This window comes from Eumetopias jubatus, unplaced genomic scaffold (genome assembly GCF_037043125.1).
Source record: "Eumetopias jubatus isolate StellerSeaLion01/CBP00866 unplaced genomic scaffold, mEumJub1_p1.0 scaffold_16, whole genome shotgun sequence".
NCBI lineage: Eukaryota > Metazoa > Chordata > Mammalia > Carnivora > Otariidae > Eumetopias > Eumetopias jubatus.
In genome coordinates this window covers 14,295,958-14,317,078 of record NW_028274822.1, presented here as the reverse complement: position 1 = coordinate 14,317,078, position 21,121 = coordinate 14,295,958, and the positions used below count along the sequence as shown (strand labels likewise).

The 21,121-nt window shown below is 35.6% G+C and overlaps 1 protein-coding gene across 5 annotated transcripts in view; it reads left to right on the top strand.

The window, feature by feature from the left end:
• RELCH (RAB11 binding and LisH domain, coiled-coil and HEAT repeat containing) overlaps nucleotides 1-17,806 on the top strand; it is a 108,313-nt gene extending 90,507 nt beyond the window's left edge. For 4 of the 5 annotated variants that reach the window (XM_028102911.2, XM_028102908.2, XM_028102906.2 and 1 more), the window contains 3 exons: nucleotides 3,307-3,395; nucleotides 6,527-6,597; nucleotides 11,584-13,297. In XM_028102911.2, coding sequence (XP_027958712.1) covers nucleotides 3,307-3,395; nucleotides 6,527-6,597; nucleotides 11,584-11,704 — 281 coding nt within the window. In that variant the 3' untranslated portion in view covers nucleotides 11,705-13,297. Of the gene's footprint in view, nucleotides 1-3,306; nucleotides 3,396-6,526; nucleotides 6,598-11,583; nucleotides 13,298-17,474 lie in introns of those variants that run through there. The other variant, XM_028102909.1, reaches the window with a different exon arrangement.
• Nucleotides 17,807-21,121: the final 3,315 nt, after the last annotated feature.

The window sequence follows — 21,121 nt, the reverse complement described above, 5'->3', positions numbered from 1 at the left end:
TTTTCTACTTAGGGAAGATAGAGGAAGCAAAAAGAGGAAGTGATATTCTGAATTGGCAAGGAAGAACTCTTTAGTAATGGAGAAGTAACAAGACCCTTTCAAGAAAGTAATAATGGCATGTCAAAGTTTGTATTCCAAAGCAAGAAAATATTGCTATGTTTATATCTTCCCTAGACTTCGTGAAAATAGATGTTTAGAAACTTAAGCCAAAAGTTATGTATAACCTTATATAGCAGAGTTTCTAAAAGAGTATGCCTCAAGGGAAACTGGAAAGTCAAAAGATCAAAAATTATAGCTGTATAAAACCGAATATTCCAAGTAGGCAAGTCAGTGGTTTCTAAGTGCGTAGAATCTGTATAGAAAGAGTATTATTGTGTGTTTAGGTATGCACACAATATAGAGTAAATATAATAAAGTCTTTACACCAATACAGTAAGGGGAAGAACATCTTAACAACAGACCCACTTCAAGTACTAAAAGTATTAGTTCTACATGAGTCATAACTTGTACTTGTGTCAACAGAGTGGTATGGCCACAATAAAATCATTGTTCTGTGATCCAAATTGCATTCTGAGCTAATAGAACACAAGAGTATTCTTTTCAGCACTGATACCATATTTTAATAAGGACATGGAAAAACTGTAGTGTTTAACATTAAGTATAGTAATAAGTCAAAAAATCTGTTTTAAAAAAATTCGAAGGAATTTAGAAATGTTTAACCTGGAAGAGAGCTAGCTTGGGGATGAAAAAGTAATTCAAAAATTATTTTAAAGGTTGTTATATAGAAGAAAGTTTAGGCACACTGTGTAACTCAGGTGTAGAGCTAACACTAACAAGAAGGTTACAGAAAGTCTGATTTTATAGGAAGAACTTTCTGGGGGTGCCTGGGTGGCTCAGTTGGTTAGGCGCCCACCTCTTGATTTTGGCTCAGGTCATGATCTCAGGGTCATGGGATTGAACCTCCTGTCGGGCTCTGCATTCAGCCGGAAGTCTGCTTCTCTCCTTCTCCCTCTCCCTCTGTCCCTCTGCACTTTCTCTCTCTAGAATAAATAGATAAATCTTTAAAAAAAAAAAATTAAAAAAAACTTTCTAATTTAGCTATTTAAAAATGGAGTGATCTGTCTTATGAAACTATGAATGTCCTGTCATTATTAGCAGTTAGAGGCTTTATGGCCGTCATTCACAAATGAGGTAGAGGTGATTCCTAATATCAGATAGGATAAAATGACCTCTAAGTTTCCAGCCCTTAAGAAAGATCCTGTGATTCCACAGGGAAAAGGTATAAACAAACGGTGAGTAGAAAGAGGAGGAGACTTAACTCTTTACTTCCAAATAAGGCCATCTTCAGCTTTTTTTTTTTTTAAAGATTTTATTTATTTATTTGACAGAGAGAGACACAGCAAGAGAGGGAACACAAGCAGGGGGAGCGGGAGAGGGAGAAGCAGCCCTCCCACAAGCAGGGAGCCCGACATGGGGCTCGATCCCAGGACCCTAGGATCACGCCTGAACCGAAGGCAGACTCTCAATGACTGAGCCACCCAGGCGCCCCCCATCTTCAGCTTCTTAATCCATGCCCATATTTCTCTAGATCAAACTCTTTTTTTTTGAGAGAAAGAGAGTGCAAGCCAGGTAGGGGAGCGGTGCCGAGGGAGGATGAGAGAGAATCTTAAGGAGGTTCCACACCCAGTGGGGAGCCCAGTGTGGAGCTTGGTTTCATAACCCTGAGATCATGACCTGAGCCGAAGTCAAGAGCCAGTGGCCTAACGAACCGAGTCACCCAGGCGCCCCGATCAGACTCTTAACTAATTGAAAGATCACTCACAGTTACATTTTGGTGGTACTTTCCCCGTATCTAGAAAACAAGACTATAGAGCCATTATGTTGCAGCCATCTCTATGACTGTAGGGATTAGTTCAACCAAATGATGTCTATATTTTTAGTACTTAATAAATATAAGCTACTCATTATAGGAGTCTTATTTATAAATAATATTTACTCATAATTGAATTTTTTGAAGTTTATTTAGATCATGAATGTATTTTTTTTAAGATTTTATTTATTTGAGAGAGAGTGAGCGAGCACAAGCTGGGAGACAGGGAGAAGGAGAAGCGAACTCCCCACTGAGCAGGGATCCCGATGCGGGGCTCGATCCCAGGACCCTGGGATCATGACCTGAGTTGAAGGCAGACGCTTGACTGACTGAGCCACCTAGGCGCCCTGGTCATAACTATTTTTAAGGCAAAAGTTATTTATTATACTAATTTTTTTTAATTAATGAAATTCATTATAATTTTGTCTTCAAAAAACTAACTCGTCTTTGTAAGGGAACTCATTTACTGGCATTTTTTACTTTAATATCGTGTATATATAATACTAAATAAGAACTATTTTTAAATGGCTAACAACTATGATAAGGTAAGAATGTGCTGTGAATAAACAAAGGGAATTGTTTTCTTGAGAAATATACCTGCTTTCTTGATCCTTTTGAATGTCAGGATAATCAACTAAAACTCAAAAGTGACCAGGAAATATAACTAGTACTAAACTTATGTTATTATAGTAAAAGTTCTCCTACCCAATTCAATTAAGACCAATAGTAGGGCAGTTTAATAGGACGGTTAAAGCAGAAAATCAAGAAAATGGTTATATAAATTATTTTAACTTAAGATACATAATATTTTCTTTACCAATCTTTTGATGTAAGACTGAGGTCTTTCTTTTGTGTGAGTCTGCTTAGTAGACTTTTAATATCATCTTTCTTAACAAACCACATCCATAATGTAATTGTGATTTTCAGTTTAAGTTTTCTTTAAAGAGGATCCAGAAACATTTCTGATACTGGGTATAGACCTTTTTTAGTTTTTTATCTTTTTCCTAATCTTTTATAAGTTGCTTCACACAGACATAATTAAACAGCACCATTTTAAGCAGTTGGCCTTTACCAATTCTTTTAAACCTTTCAACTTAGTTGTCATGGAAACATTAATTTTCTTACTTTTCTTACTCATTTAAGCATCCAACTAAATTACATGATTGAATTTTTATACTTCCTGCATGTGTTTACATAACATGTAATTAAATTACGTAGTTTTACAATAATGAAGACCGCTGACAGTAAGGGATTTGTGGGGATAAACACAATTGACTCTCGGTAAGTGACTAACTCAACAAATGAGAGTCGTGCTTGAGGGAAGCCTGTTTGCTCTAAGTGATCTGCATGCCTTAGGGATCATTTTTATTACTCTGTTGTTCTATTGGACATACCATTTTGTTTTTTTTTAATTCCCTTAACTCCCTTGTCTCAAGTCATTTCAGAGGATTTAATGGTTAATCACTTTTTACCTGGTCTCAGATGTTTACGGACTGACATGGAACATCTTTCTCCAGAGCATGAGGTGAGCCACCACGATGATTAAGCCACTGTGATGATCTGCGCCACGTTCCTGTGTTTTACTGTCTCCTCTACAGACTTGAATTCTTTATGTGAGGCACAATTACAATATGTTGTGCTTAATTCTTTTGAATCTAGTGTAGGGTCATTTTATGGCTTTACTTACTGGTTAGGAGATCTTAAAAAATTCCTTTAACATCTTTGATCCTCTGCTTAACTTTGTGTAGTGGGGATTACATGCTTTCCTTCCGTGAATATAATTAGAATTTAATGAGCTAATGTACATGAATTGCTTTTTAATCTGTAAAATGCTATGCGATTTGATCTCTGACCATTAACTTTCTTAGAAGCAAAGTTTCCATTTTCTGTCTTCCATTTCCTTATAACTCTTTTATTCTATTTGTCTTTCTTATTTCCTCCAACCATTTATCATTTATTTCCTAGTCTGTATCTTTATCCTGTTTATCTACCCATTATCATGGTGGGTTTGATTTTTTTTTTCTCTTTTTCCAGCTTTCTACAGAGGAAGCTTAGATTATTTACTTTTAAACTTTTCTTTTTGGATACATGAATTTAAGACTGCATATTCCTTTAGCCACATCCTGTACATTTGCTACATTGTATCTTCACTATCATTCAGTTCAAATTGGATTCTCATTTCTATTATTAGTTGATCCACAGGAGGCGCCTGGGTGGCTCAGATGGTTAAGCGTCTGTCTTCGGCTCAGATCATGATCTCAGGGTCCTGGGATCGAGTTCCACATTGGCTCCTTGCTCGGCGGGGAGCCTGCTTCTCTCTCTTTCTCTCTCTCTCTCGCTCTCTCTCTGGCAAATAAAAAAATCTTTTAAAAAAATTGATCCATGGGTTTTGTTTAATAAGGTAAATTAAGATTTAATTCTCCTACATTTTTATCAGTTTTTTGTGATCTGCTTCTATTAGCTCTTGAAATACGTATTAAAGTTAGGAGTGGGAATTATCTTTCTCTTTGTGGTTTTTTTCAATCTTTGCTTCGTATGTTTTATAGGTGTCCTCTGTCAGGTTGAGGAGGTTCCCTTTTGTTAGCTGGTTGACTGTTTTTATCGTGAAAGAGTGTAGGATATTGTCAAATGTTTTTTCTGCCTTAGTTGAGAGGATCGTGTGGTTATTTCTTTTAATGTCTTGATTCATTGTTTTACACTAATGGATTTTTGGACATTAAATCAACTTTTGCATTCTTACAATAAATCCCACTTAGTTATGGTGCATAATTCCTTTTATATGAAGCTGAATTTGGTTTGTGAGCTTTTTGTTGAGGATTTTTGCATCCAAGATGAAGGCTAAGCCTGCAGGATAGAAGAAACAAGATATTATAAGGTGTATTTCTCCACCTTCCATTAGGATAGGTTGGACTGAAAATAGGAGTGGTTAAAAGTTTCTCAAAGGATCAGACTCCCAGATTCCCTTTCCAACCTTGGTAGAACTTTGGAGCTTTACTTTTAAACATGTAACTGAGAACAGGAATGAGTGCTATAAGAAGAGGGAAATTAATAGTGATTGGAAACCTTGTTACTTTTCCCCTTCTTGGATCCAAGAATGCAGTCAGAATTAGACCTACAGGGGAAGAAGATTGACAGAAAGTTTGGTTTGTGCCCGATTTACCTTAAAGTGAAGTTATTCATGCATGAAGAGATTTTAATCAGCAGTTTAGCACCCCAGTCTTTAGTGGACATCCCAAGATCACCAACCATTTGAGAAAAACCTCTAACATCAAAGACGGAGATGAAAACATACATGCAAGAAAGAAGGTACTGGAGGATACAGAGACAATGCAGGGAACAGAAGAGAAAGTACAAAAAACTCCCACCAAACATAATAAAGCAAAAACTAGCTAAACAAACAAAATATATAATCTGTGAGATGAAAGAGTGGAAAACCAGAAAAGATTCAAAAAAGGATTAATCTAGATCTAACGTGCGTATGACAAAAGTCTCATTTAATAACCAACGTCCTTACTATAATCTGCAAGGCAGTCTAAGATCTGGCTCTCTCCTCTTTCACATCTCAGACCTCATCTTCTACCCTCTCCCTTGCTCACTCTGCACTCACCACTCTGGCCTCCTTGCTTAGAATGTGATAGACATAACTTTCACCTAGATGGAGCCTTTGCTCAGACTCTTCCTGGTGTCTCTTCCTTGCTCCTTCATCTCCCTCAGGCTTTTCCTTAAATGTCATCTCCATGAAGCCTGCTTGGGACACCTCCATGTCAGTTGTAACATTCTTCACCTTGGCCTCCTAGTACCCTATATTTTACTTGATATTCTTTCCAAAGCCCTATCGCCTTCTAATATACTTTATAACTTACCTATTTTTTATATTTATTGTCAAGAACATAAGCTCTCCATAAGGAGGGAATGTTGTGTGTTTTGTTTGTGCATTCTTTGTATCTAAAAAAGTACCTGGCACATAGTAGGTGACAATAAATATTTGTTGTGTAGTGACCTCCATGCCCAAATATGGGTCAAGAATATTCAGGAAGACCAGTTTCTGGTGTGGTCGCCGGCAGTTGGAGGAGCAGCTTAGATCCCTCCACCCTTTCCATCACTCACTCAGTCTCCCTGAAAAAATGATGCTAACTCTTGGGTGCCCATTGTGTTCCCAGTTACATTTTAGTAGCCACAGACCTATACCTGGTCCCTGCTCTAGACATTAAAATAGAGCATCTTGCTCTTTGCAACCTGGAGAAAGCAAAGGCGCATGGGACAAACAGCTTTTACTGGGAAAATACATGTGATCATGGTATGTGTATATGTTAAATGTATAGATGTATACAAGTTTTACTTTTAACGTCAGAGGTAGGAAAAACTAAGGGAGAATTGAAGTCAGAGTTAGAAGGAAGATTAGTGAAAATCAAAATCAGTTATTAAGTTATATGATTGAGGTCTTTTAAAAATATTTCTGCATGTAGTATAGCAATCTAATGTGAATCTCTTTGACAAAGTAACTGCCAAAACATTACATTTTTAATAAACATTAGTTTGTGGTAATATTAAAAATTAAATTAAAAGGTTTAGATTAAGTAGTAGCATTTCACTATTATAAAGAAAGTCATTTCACTAAAAAGTATTTCACTAAAGTCATTTTTTTTTTTAAATCAGGTCATTTTAAGTTCCATGATAAAAGAATGTGAACAAAAAGTAGAGAACAAGACCGTCCAAGAGCCTCAAGGGTAAGACATTAATTCTCTTTTTAAGGCTTCATATTAACCTTAATTTCTCTATCTAAATTTTCTATAGATGGGTATGGTGTTTCATTTTGTGTTACTTTTTAGTCATTTATTTGGAAGGCAAGAAAATTATTCAAATCAGTTGTTATCAAATGCCAGTTTATAAACCATCTGTATCAGAATTATATGGGGAATTTAAAATTTAGATCTCTGTCCCATGCTCTGTGCCATCCTCTCAGCAATCTGATTCAGCCTAGGGATCTGTATGTTTAAAAGCTAAAGACAATGTGATAGATAGCTGGATTTGAGAATCACTGGTCAAAATAGTTTCTTAGAAATTTGTGACAGGAATTATAAGGTGTAACTTGATTCACTGCATAAAGGATTGTAAACTTGTGAAGGTTCTATTCACATGCTCCTAATCAAAGTAACTAGAATTCAAAGATTCATTGAAGTTAAAATATAATCACAAATGTGAAAGAGTAAAGGTGGGCACTCAGGAGAGGAAGTAACTTACAAATAGACCGTGTGTACTCTTACCTCTTGTTGATGTAACCTTCAGCAGTTAATCTTAAATAGACTGTTAGGCATAAAAAGCTCAAAGGTTTTTCCTTTATAAAGCTGACTACTAGGAATAAGTGTGTCATCCTATCAGGTTAGGTACCCAGAAACACACACTTACCTCCCCATGCCCCCAACCTCTTCCATATATGCAGCTTTTTACTTCGTACTTCATATGTCAGAGCCCTTTCTTGAGCCTCCTGGTATGGTAGGAACTCTCCTACCATTGTAGCCATGGAAAGTTAAAACAGTACAAATACTTTGATAGGCTTCAATTCTGAACACATAAGCCATAAAATTAGTGCGAAAGCAAACACTTTTGTTCATTTGTCATACATTTAAGTGTTAAGATTATTTGGTGCCTTATCAGTTGAAAATGTAAAAAGTTTGGGGACAAAATTAAGAAGAATTGAAATGCATTCTAAATGAAATTTCATTAAGTAGCATGTAGGAATTAAGAAAGAGAAAAATATCATAATAACTTCCCAAGATTACTTCAGTTATATGACCTTCCTTTAAAAAAAAAAGTTTATTTTTATAATCATATTTTCCCATGTTATACAGATCTTCTATATTATTTTTTTAACTTTTAGATAATTTCAAATAAGCACAAAATAATGTAGTGAATTCCCATGTACTCATCACTCAGCTTTAATAATTATCACCTCATAGTCAATTTTATTTCATCCATTCCCCTCCTATATTCTGGTATGTATATCTAAAAGATAAATGCTGTTTTCTAAAACATAAATGTAACGTCATTAACACCAAAATAACAACTTATTAATATTATCAGTTATCTGGCCTGTGTTCAAATTTCTTATTGTTTTATATAAGTCATTAGTGATCTGTCTGTTTTTCTTCCTTACAGTCTGTTTCTTTGAATCAGGATCCATAGTTCATTCATTGCAATTAGTTGACATGTCTCTTCAGTCTCTTGTAATCAATAGGTTCCCCTTCTATCTCGTTTTTTTCTTCACGTACTTATTGAAGAAATTGAGTCTTTGTTCACAATATAGAGGTTCCCACAGTCTGAATTTGGTTGCTTGCATTTCCCTTTTGTGGTTTTAACATGTTCCTCTGTATTTCCTATAAATTTGGTGTTTGGGTCTAGATCTAGAGATCATCACATTCAGGGTGTGTTTCTTTTTTTGCAAGACTGCTTCATAGGAGGAGGTGTGTTTTCATTATGAGGGAGACAGTGTCTACTTCTCTCTTTTTTTGGTGGTATTAACATCTGTTATTGATCAATACCTAGCTCCACTAATTCGTTAGCTATTACTAAATACATTACTCTAATTCTATCATTCCCTCCTCATTTGTAAGCTAGAATACTTAAGGGAAGAAACCTTTATAGTAAAGGCAAGGTAAATGTTCAGTTCTTTCTCTTTACTTACCAGTTTTCTAAAATAATGAATTGATTCACCCTCCGATGGTGACTGGTTAGGGGATTTGTTTTGTTCAAGTATCATAAACTCATGTGTTTTCAAATATTTGATATAATTCAGTGCATTGCACTTACTATCTTTTGATGCCCAAATTATCCCATCTTTGGCCATTACAAGGCTTTTCAAGTTGACTTCCCAAGTCCTTTTGAAATTAATTTGCAAAATGGAATGGTATGGAGGGAGAGAGAAATATTCTAGGATATAAATCATTTTAAAGAAGATCAGTCAGGTATAAGAAGTTCTGTAGATTCCAAATCAACAAGAAATGGCAACTGGTTTGATATGAGTTGCAAAGGAAAGATCTGTGATTTCTTTGAAAACTTGCAGGAAGAAGACAATATTACCTTAGAAGGCAGCCCATTTCATATTTTAGCAATTTTTTACAAAGTACTCTTATCCTGAGTTAAAGTCTCCCTTCCTATTATGTTTCCTCTCTAAAATAAGTTTCATCATATGGCAGAGAGGTGGGTGAGTGTTACAAACCCCTTTGTAACTAAATGTAAACTTTCTCTTCAGAAAAAAATGCTGTAATGTAATCGTTCTTTGTTGGAAAGCTTTGTGTAAGATAGATACCTGGGTCCTTTATACCATACGGAAAGAATCAGAGTAACTGGGATTAGGCCAAGGCATCTGTATTTTCAATAAGTTCTCCAGGTGATTGTGATGTATACCAGTAGAGCTATATAAATATATACAGCTGTGCAGATATATGTTTATATCTAATTTTTTACAAGTAACATTGGTATTTGCTAAGTCTTCTGAATCTTCTCTTCTCCAGACTGAAAGTCCCAGACGCTTTAACATTTTTGTCACCCTCTGGTTAGAATATCATAAAACATGATAGTACTCAAGTATTATCTGACCCTATATCCTATTTTTCTCGGTGCAAACTGAAATCATACTTACCTTTCAGCTTACAGTATTGTTCTACAGAAAGAAAAACAGAACTGTAAACTTGGAACATTAAGGAAAGGCATTAGAGAAAATCTAGGACTTAAAGGATTTAAAGGGTGTTTAGACACGAGATAGAAAGGAAGAGATAAGTTAAAAATGTTTTGAACAAAAGCTCGGCAAGCTTGACTCAGGGAGGTCTAGAAATTGAGCAGTAATGGTTGGTTAAAACACACACACACACACACACACACACTCACACACACACACAAGAATTAGATTGCTATGTTTCTTGAATGCCAAGCACACTTTATCTTGTAGGTAGTAAGTGGCCATTGAAGATTTTTGAGAAGGGATAGGATATGAAGAAATGATTATTTTCATAAGTTAATCTGATCATGCAAGGAGACCAGATCTAAGACTGTTGGAATAATTCAGTTGGAAGATAATGTGATTGGAAATAAAAATAAATGATAGATGTTTCATAGGATAAAATCAGGATTTGATGATTGGTTTTATTATTATTTTTTTTAAGTCTTACTTATTTAAGTAATCTCCAAGCCCATTGTGGGGCTCCAACTCATGACCCCAAGACCAAGCAAGAGTCTCACATGCTCTTCTGACTGAGCCAGCCAGGCACTCCTGATGATTGGTTTAAATAGAAGAGAGGGAGCCATTATATTCACTGTTGGGAGGAGAGGAAAATAGTAAAACCACTAACTATAAGGGAATAAAAACAGTGGATCATTAATAAAGTTAGGGGGTGAAAAACGGTTTGATGTTAGCTTATCTAACAAACAATAGTAATAGGACACTTTTCCCAAACCCCTTATGGAGATAATATTTGAAACTTCAAGAGAAAGTTTCAATAGTAAGTTTTGTAATTGAAGAACCAGGGGCCAAATGCTGAACCTTATGGAGGATTACTTTGTGGGAAAAGAAAAGGCAGCAGGGGTTAAGTAGTCAGAGACAAGGGAGAGTGGCCAGGTTGGCCCCTCTGGCAGAAGAGCTGTGGGAAGAATAGATTTTCAAGATGGGAGTCATGGTCTGGCATTTAACTTAGTGATTCACAGCGCACACCTTTAAGAAATATAGAAAACCAGAAGTTCTTGGTGGCAGCACGTACTTCATCCGTAGTTTCAGTGGACATCTGCTGAGCTCCTACACCTCGCCATTCACTGCCCTTGACATGTTCAAACATATTCTCTCCTTTAGTCCTCAGGTATTTTGCAATAGTAACTGCAATCTGTATTTTTCAGTTGAGGAAATTGAATCAGAGCATATTGGCTAAAGCCACAGGCCAGTAAACTGGGTTTATTGTTGGATCACTGAAAAATTGTACCTGACCAGTGTTCTGTTTGGTATTATGATAAATTAGCAATCTTCAGTAGTGATTTAGATTGTGTTTGCTCCCTATACAAAAGGTTGTTCAAAAGGAAAGAAGAAATGGATTTAAAATTGTCGATTGAAACTAATTCAGGTGGCAATTGAAGACATTCTGCCCTGTCCTCCCAAAAGTAATGTCATAGGATTGTTATCAGCACAGTATAAAAAACCTCACTGTGATTTAATTTACTCATTTGTGAAAATAGGGATAATATCTATCTTCCAGGGTTGCTATAAGAATTAAAGTGATGCTGATAATTAGAATAACTGCTAACTAATACTTACAGCATGCTATTACATGCCTGGCACTGCTAGTAAGCACTATATACACTTGTATAATTCTTAATAGACCTGTGAGGTAGGTAATAGACTTATCTCCATTTTACAGATGAGGATTACATTACAGATGAGATCAAATAACTTGCCCAGGGTCGCACAGCTGCCAAATGCCAGAGCCAAGATTCAGTCTCACTGCAGACTTGCCTCTAACCTCTACACCATTCTGCATCCTTTAATAGAAAGGATGAACATGAAGCTCTTAACCTAGTATGGTCCATAAAAACTGCTGTCCGTAAATATTAGTTTCCCTTTTGTGATATCAGTTCAGAATGTATTTATTAACATTATTACTACTGAAGAAATGAAAAAATGGATATTTTAGTTTTTTAATTGCTTTACTTGAATTTTAAAATTTCTTTCCTAGCTCAATGTCAATTGCTGCAAGCTTAGTGAGTGAAGATACAAAGACCAAGTTTTTGAACAAAATGGGCCAGTTGACAACATCAGGTGCCATGTTGGCCAATGTGTTTCAGAGAAAGAAGTAAAAGCAGGAAGGAAGCCCCCAGTAAACACTAAGATGGACTCAAGCAGACTGGTTCCTTGTACTTGAAGTACTTGCCTTTTTTATCCTTGTTTTATGTTCTTGCATTATAATTTTATCCTAACCTCCAAAGATATTTGCACTGCTTTTGATTATTGCTGTATATCTGTTAATTTTGGAGTTACAACTGTGGTGATAGAAAATTGAGTTTATAGTCTGTACCTAGTCCCTCTTCTATGTTCTTGTCTTTCAGAATAATTTTTTTTATATATATATATATAGTGAAGAGGTTTTTTTTTTTAATTTTTGGATGGGATATTAGCAAATATCTATCTGTATTATACACTAAGCTATTACGATGGTACTTAAAATAATGTAAATTTGAAGTCATTGTTATAAAGTAATAAAAGTGGAGATTACTTAAGTATTTAAATTATGAAAGAATAATGCAGACTTTTTATTGTTTCTTAACTGACTAGAAAGAGCCACCAGCATTACTCTGTGCCTTTTGGACTTCAGTTTGTGTGTCTGTAGGAATTGTGTGCATTCCATTCACACAGTATTTTATAATGCTGTGATGAATTTGAGTTACAAATCCTACAGTAAGTAGATTATAATGAAACTTTCCACATTTCAGAGCTCTCATGAATATTCTTTAAGTGCTATTCAAACCTCCTCAGCACTTACATGCATATAATGGACTTACCTGAAGAAAGACAGCACATAAACACAGGGAGTGGTAACCAAGGTGAATTTTGCAAACTGATGTGTAGTAGATTTAAATACTCAAAAATAAATGTAAATTAAAAGAGGTGATAATTGTGAAATTCCTTCCCAAATTTAAATACACAGGAAAATATGGTTTGAATTTGAAGTTTAACACTTATTTATGTAAAATATTTTATTTAAGATATTTTTTAATGATTTTAATTTCAGAGATTATCTTTTCATTCTGTGTGTTACAGAGAAGTACCGAAAAGTTAAGGACATTTGGGGGCTGCTTTTTTCCCTCTAAACTAAAAATGACATTAGCTAAATTATTATTGGTTAGTTAACACCTTGTCCCTTAAAGTCAGTGACTATTCTTGTGTTTGATATATATTACATAGAGTCTTAAGTCAGTGTACAGTTCCACTGGAATTTGACAATTGTCTATAAAGTAATGCAACTTGAGGTAGAAAAGAGTGGTACCGGACATAGAAGTGGATGATTGGTTTGAGGGGTTAATGTGAGGCCTTTTTGAAAAATGAATATTTTGATAAAGAGAATTCTTGTTTGAGCACAGTTGATGCACATAGGTGATTCTCATGTTTGTTGTATAAACTGGTTTAATACACTTGGAACATAGTTGGATTACATTCACTTCCTGGGAAAGCTAGCTTACCACACAGTCAAGCTTATAAAATAAGTTGCCATAAACAAAGCCATTTAAAAAGTTCATTCTGAAATTATTTCTTTTACCTATAGTGACATAATTGCTAAAATTAACGAGTCTTTCAGAAACTGTTGGATTCTAGGCATTCCTGAGAAATTGAAAGTGGCTACCTTTCATGTCAAAAATGTTGATCTATTATAAATAAAATGTTTTTGCATACTTGTTTTTGTTTTGTTTCTGGCTATGTGTATTTATTTTCATTTTGAAACACTATAGAGGTGCCTGGGTGGCTCAGTCATTAAGCATCTGCCTTCAGCTCAGGTCATGATCCCAGGGTCCTGGGATCGAGCCCCGCATCGGGCTCCCTGCTCTGCGGGAAGCCTGCTTTCCCTCTCTCACTCCCCCTGCTTGTGTTCCCTCTCTCGCTGTGTCTCTCTCTGTCAAATAAATAAAATCTTTAAAAAAAAAAAAATACTATATATTCTCTATCCAAGCAAAAGGAAATGAGGAAGAATATATTCATTAAAATGTACTGTGTTATTTAAGGAATATAATTTATATAAATTACCTATTTAGTTTACTTTTACTAAAAAGAGATGCTTGCTATGAAATGAATATATTTCAGAGACAGTTTAAAGAAACTGTTATGGCTCTCATTTGCTTTGAAATACAGTAAAAGAAGAATATTCGTTACCAGATGAATGAATATAAATATTTTTATTGTGATAATTTTTATCAATTTGTGAATCCATTTATCTAAATGCTAGTGATTTTTTTAAAAGGCAACAGCTAGTAAGATACACAGTATGTTTCAAGGGAGTCTCCCTTAGTATGCTGTTAATACCTTAATGTCAATAAGACTTCATGTTTATTTTCACAATGATTTTTAAGGCAAACTATAGATTCTTTAAAGACAAGACAAACTAATCACTGAAACTGAGTGTGTTCTTCCAAAACAGGCCATAAAACTCCCATATTCACTCTTTTTAAACAGAAATAAAAAGAGTACAGGTTTAAGTATTTGACTTAACAAAAAACTAAGTTTGCAAAGTACTGAAAAGCTAATTTGAAATTATGCCTGTGTTTCTAAAGTAAGCCAGAAATTAAAATTTTCCAGAAACCCATAAATGCCATAGCTAGCAATTTTGCTGAATTACTGCCAAGAACGATGCTTGAATGGTAGCAGTATCTAACTTTATACATGGGTGTCCTTGACTTCATTTGTTTGCACCAGTCACCCCTTTTGAAAGAATACTTTGCTAAACATCAAATGGATTTACAACCTGAATGAAATTGTAAGTAATTTTTAATGGAGTCTCAATTCAAGTTGCTATCAAATTCCTTTTTGGGGATGTCTGGGTGGCTCAGTTAAGTGTCTGCCTTCGGCTCAGGTCATGGTCCCAGGGTCCTGGGATTGTTTTTCACAGAAAAAAAATACTGGTTCAAATAAATAGTCTCTGATAAAGTTTGGGGAGATGAAATGACTATGTATTGAATTGTCTTGTCATGACCCCGATTTTTAAGATAACCTATTTTAGACCATTATTTGAACTTTAAGGACAGAACTTTCTCTAGACACCACCTTATTGATCTTTGAACTGTGAGAGCTAACTACAATGAACATTTTGTGCTAGTTACCAATTCCTTAACTATTTTTGTATAAAGAATGTATGTTTGAAAAGTTTTGTAATTAGCAATTCTAATTCCTAAAATTCTCCAGATTGGCTAGGTAACAAAATTCCCACTTTGTCTTGGATGTTAACTCTTTTATAAGCAAACTATGAAATAAATTTAGCTTTTCATATGAGTAGATATGTGTTTGAAACGTCTAATGTAACTTTACAGTGTGCTTGTTTTCATTACTATTTCATTTCAGTACGTTTAAAAAATAATATTAAAGGTATTTGCTAGTAATAAAAAATAATGTATCTGGCATATTTCTGCATCTTGGCAAAATAATTGTATTTTAGGCTATTTTCACACTACAAATGGATGTTCTACATGCATTTTATCTGTGGAATTTGCACTCCAATCACAATCTTTGAGTGGCACATCAGTCTTTCATATTTTCCCTTCAGAACTAACTACAGGAAACTTTGCTTTGATTGCCTTCTTTATAGTTTACTTTGCATGTTTAAGAAAAATCTTAAAAAATTTCTATTCACTGTAAGACCACACCATTCATAAAGTACATGACAGTTAATGCGAACTTAACACAATATAAAAAGGTTTATTATGTTTTTTTGATAGTATATAAATAATTCCTTCAGTTCGGTGTGGTGACAGATGTAAATAATTTGCTTTCCTTAAGAGTCTTCAGTAATAGCTGGACAATTCGGTCCAAAACATATCTATATAGAAAAGCATATTACTATTTTAATATCCTTTTATTACACTAAAGACTAATCCATTATATTTATTTCAGTTAGAACATTGGGTGAATAGATTTCTTGAGGGACTTTAATGTAGTAAAATTTGTTTTCTATAAACTGGCATTTTGTGTTATATGTAATAGATATTAAATTTTTTTGTCAGTGATGTTATTTAGGGTTATCATTTGTTGATAGTCTACTTTAAAAATTTTTTAGGGGCGCCTGGGTGGCTCAGATGGTTAAACATCTGCCTTCAGCTCAGGTCATGATCTACAGGTTCTGGAATCGAGCCCCATGTCAGACTCCCAGCTCAGCGGGGAGTCTGCTTCTCCCTCTCCCTCTGCCTCTCCCCCATGCTCATGCTCTCCCTTTGTCTCTCTCTCTCTCTCTCAAATGAATAAGTAAAATCTTAAATAAAATAAAATGAAAACTTTTAAAACTATTCTTACTGGAAAAATAACCCCTTTTTTAATTGTTGGCATTTCCAACCTTAGATATTTTTAGGACATGCATTTTCATTGAAACTGAAAATGTTATAAGTATCTTATGTAACATGTACATTGCTAAGTAAATCTAATGATTTCTCATTGACTTTACAGTTTTATAGATACTTTATCTTCATTTCTGAAAATTACTTGACAATCCTTTAAATTTTTAGCTTCCTCTGCTCATAAATCTCCGTCATGTATTAAGTATTGAACCTGAGATGGATGCTTGTCATAATGTAAATCATTTCCTAATTTCTTTTTTATATGAATTTTATAAATACAATTCCCTTTCTAGCAAATTCCTTTTTGTCTTACCATCAAAAAGCATGGAAATAATAACATGCTCTCTATTCCTTACAGGATTTTATAAAAATTGTGTAATAGAAAACCTGAAAGTGCTTTAGCACTTAGTATTATGAAAGTTCAAAGAGGGGGCGCCTGGGTGGCTCAGTTGGTTGGGCGACTGCCTTCGGCTTAGGTCATGATCCTGGAGTCCCTGGATCGAGTCCCTCATCGGGCTCCCTGCTCGGCGGGGAGCCTGCTTCTCCCTCTAACCCTCCCCCCTCTTATGTACTCTCCCTCTCTCATTCTCGCTCTCTCAAATAAATAAATCTTTTTAAAAAATTAAAATAAAAATAAAAGAAAGTTCAAAGAGAATTAAAATAAGCCCCTGAATAACTAAAGGATAACCTCCTTCCCCATACTTTTGTTTTCTAGTAAATATATGTTACCATGACATGCATCATTTACCTAAAACTGCAGTAGAAGGCAGAAACCACTTTTGATTATTACTTTTGCCTTAGTGAAGACTGGTAAGGTAATTTTACTTTTTGTTTACCAAAACTTGAAATTAAGTTTTTTTTCAAAAGCCTAGTAAGTAAATTAGTCCAATAAGTTAATTTTCATTACATAAATAATTTAGATTTTGTAAAATATTTTATTTACCCTTTGCAACTTCACTCGTGTCTTTTAGTATATATTTGATTTTTATAGTAATTTACAGCTTTGTTTGATACTTAGTTTGAACCTCCTCATAACTAAACTTTTCATACTAATGGAAGAAGAACAAGAACTGCCATTTCTTGAAAATAATTGGTTCCTAGTGTTATCTAAGAGAGGGAAACTCTTCAGTTAACCATTGACCAATGATTTTAAAAGTTAGAATTCTGGTTTCTTGCAGACACTACAAAAGTATTCAGATCTTAGGAGGTAAATGCTATATACCAAATTTGGAGACCATTTTGTTTTATTTGTCATACTACTGAAACAGTGTTGTGGTGTAATCCTCAAGAAAATCATGGAGAGGTGACAGATTAGAGTTGGATAAATGTCCTGATTTTCAAAAATGAGAAGCCAATAGATATGACAAAATGTGTATTACCATTCTAAATCTATATAAAGCCTCTTGGTTGGCCTTTTCTGACTACTCAATCCAAAGTAACTCCTCTAATTCCCTAAGATCTCCCTGGTTTTTCTTTTTCATAATTACTCTTATCAATACTCATTTTCTTGTTTTTTATTGTCTGTCTCTTTCACTAGACTCAGCTCCATGAGAGAGAATGTTGTCTATCCTTTTCAACCAATGTGTCTCCGGTATTTGAAGAATGCCTGGTGTATGATAAGTACTCAACATTAATTGAATGAATTAATGAATTGCAAGCTTGATACCAATTCCATGCAAGTTTGCCAATTACATTGAAAGGATGAGTCCCCCAAAACAGCATGAATTTACTGAGACTATATGCCAAACTAACCTAAAGTCCTTTTCATAGAGCTATTATATGTTGTTGATCAGGAGAATTGTGTAGTCTTGCGCATCTTGACCTCAGCAAGGTATTTGACTTTGCTTCTCATAATGTCCTTATTTATATCCAAGGTACAATATATGGAATAAATAAAAATGCAAAAAAGTTGTGTCTTGTGTATATGGGCTAAAAAGCTCTACAGTGTTTACATCCATATCTGGCTGTTTGGGCAGCAACTCTTACCCACAAACCTCACCAAGTCTTCCAAGTGATCTGTAAGTGTGGAGAAGCCATCCCTTTCTGAAGATTGTAAAGTCATTCACCATTCAACCTACATTTATGGAGGACATATTTTGTGCTAAGCATGAATGAGACTGACAGAACAGAGCTTACAGCCAGTCAGGGAAACAAACAAGTTGAGAAAGTAGGGCTGAGGAAGACGTACTTTAGTTAGGGGGATTATCTTTATGGTTTGCTTTGGAAGACATCTCTGAGGTAACATTTTACCTGAAAACCAGGAAGAATAGGCTTTAACCATGTGAAAACAAAAGAGAGAAAAAAACAGTATGTGCATAGGCAATGAGATGAGAAATAGTGCTGTGTTCAAGGAACTGGGAAAAAAATGACCAGTATGGTTGAGACACTATCAAAAGATGAAATTGGAGATGGGTGTAGCCAGATCATATAGAGCTTTGTACACTATGATTAAAAGTTAGAAAGGGAAGCCTTTGAATAGTTAGAATAGTTATAGTACAATGGCTTAATCCAATTTATATTGGATATACTTGTGCTTTGTAAGAATGTTTTTGAAAAGGAGATGAGTAGAGGCTGAAGGCAGAAGCTAATGAGTGCAGTGGTCCAAGCAAGAGATAATGGCAGCCTGGACAAAAATAGAGGGAAAGGATCAGATCTGCGACATAGTTGGAAGTAGAATTCGCATGACAGATTGGGTGTGAAGAGTGAGGGAAAGGGATAAACCAAAGATGTCACTGAGATTTCTGACTGCAATACCTGCACAATAGTGAGAAAGTAAAGAACAAGTTTGCGAGGGTAATCTATATTTTTGTTTTAGATGTGTTAAATTCAAGATGTCTGGGCGCCTGGGTGGCTCAGATGGTTAAGCGTCTGCCTTCGGCTCAGGTCATGATCCCAGGGTCCTGGGATCGAGTCCCGCATCGGGCTCCCTGCTCCTTGGGAGCCTGCTTCTCCCTCTGCTTCTCTCTCTCTCCCTCTCTCTCTCTCCTCCTCTGTCTCTCATGAATAAATAACTAAAATCTTAAAAAAAAAAAAATTCAAGATGTCTGAGAGCTACCTATGGAAATGTTAAGTAAGGAGTTAGTTATCTGGATCTCAGGCTAGATTATGGAGTCATCAGTATTTGGATAAAGCCATGGGACTAAATGAGATGGCCTGGAGAGAGAGGAACCATGGAGAAGTGGATCCAAATCTGAACCCTGGGACACTCCCCATACTTGAAAATCCAACAGAGCAAGAACAACTACTAACAGGATCAGGAGGAGTGTACAGTGAGATAGTAGGGAAACCAAGAGAGTGGTTTCGTGGAAGCAAAGAGAAGAGCCTTCTAAGGAGGGTCAGTTGCTACTCATAGGTCAAGATGAGGATGGATCTGAAACCCACAGGAAGATTAAAGTCACTGATGACCTCAATAGTAGTTTCAGTGGCTTGATGGAAATGCAAACCTGATTGGAGTGGGTGAAAGAGAGACAGTGACTGGAGATGACAGCCCTTTCAAGACATTTTGCCATGAAGGAGAGCAGAAGTACTGGGAGCTAGAAAATAACAGGGGGGTCACAGGAGGGTTTTGTTTATCTTGTTTTGTAATGGGAGAAATTAGATCATGCTCATAAGCTAAGGAGAATAAGCCAGTAAAATGAAAGAAGGTGATGATGCAGCAGTGGTAACAAGCAAAAATTGTGCAAGTGAATTCCTTGAGAAGGCAAGAGGGGTTGAGATTCAGAGCACAAATGGAGGGAACTGGCCTCTTATAATAGGGGAGAAGGCAGAGAATAGACGCCTATGGAGGTGATTCAGTAGATTTAGTGGTGGGAAGATTAGGGGGTTTCCATTTAATTCCTTCTATTTTCTCAGTGAAGTATGAAACACAGAAATTAACTTGGCTGGCATATGGGAAGTGTTAAAGGTTTGAGGAGAAAGAAGGTAGAAATGGTTGTCTTTGAGAATGGCAGGATGAATTACTGAGGGAATTGCAGGATTGCTAAGCAATTTTGAAAGCCAGTTGGAGAACAGTAATTGTGAACTTAAAGAGAGCTAGTTCACTATATGTTAACTAACTGGAATTTGAATAAAAACTTTTAAAAAACAAATAAAGAGAGCTAGTTAACACAAGTGAATTTTTTCTCCAGCCAGGAGCAACTATTCAGGAGCCGGTGTAAAGTATCAGAGAACTAGAAACAGGGCTGGGTTTTTCCTAGATCCTTAAGAGAAGGAAAAAGGACAAGTATTTTACAGCTACTTGTGAAGGATGATTATAGCGATGGACCATAGAATCCAAACCAGAGAAGGGGAGAAAGGACATACTGGACTGAAGGGGGAAATAAATAATCTGAGGGATGGGTCCCAATAAAATTTTTAAAAAATGTGTTTTAGTGAAAATATTCAAGTAGGTAAACTGCAAAGATACTTCCTTTGAGAGTAAAAATGAAAAGCAAATAAGATACCTGTCCTACCTCCAGGCTGTAAGGTACAGAAGTTTGTGAGAACAAAAATGAAAAGCCTCCACTTAGAAGCCTAGCAGGGGGGCGCCTGGGTGGCTCAGTCGGTTGGGCGACTGCCTTCGGCTCAGGGCATGATCCCGGAGTCCCGGGATCGAGTCCCGCACATCGGGCTCCCTGCTCAGCGGGGAGTCTGCTTCTCCCTCTGACCCTCATGCTCTCTCTCTCTCTATATATATCTCATTCTCTCTCTCAAATAAATAAATAAAATCTTTTTTTAAAAAAAAAAAGAAGCTTAGCAGGGAATCTTATCTTAGCGGTAGGTATCTTAGGGGTAGCCAGGATTCAATTACAGTTGACCTTTGAACAACATGGGTTTGAACTGCACAAGTCCACTTATACATGGGTTTTTTTTTTTACAGTCTAGTACTGTAAATGTATTTTTTCTCCCTTATGATTTTCTTAATAATACTGTCTTTTCTCTAGCTTACTATAAGAATATGGCATATTATACATATACAAAATATGTGTTAGTCAACTATGTTATTCATAAAGCTTTCGGTCAATAGCAGGCTGTTAGTAGTTAAGTTTTGGGGAAGTCAAAAGTTATATGCAGATTTTTGACTGTGTGATGGTCTGTTCATGAGACATAATGGTCTGTAGTTTTCTTGTAATGTTTGTAACTGGTTTTAGTATTAGGGTAATGCTGGCCTCAGTTTCTATCTTCTGAAAGACTGCAGAAAATTGG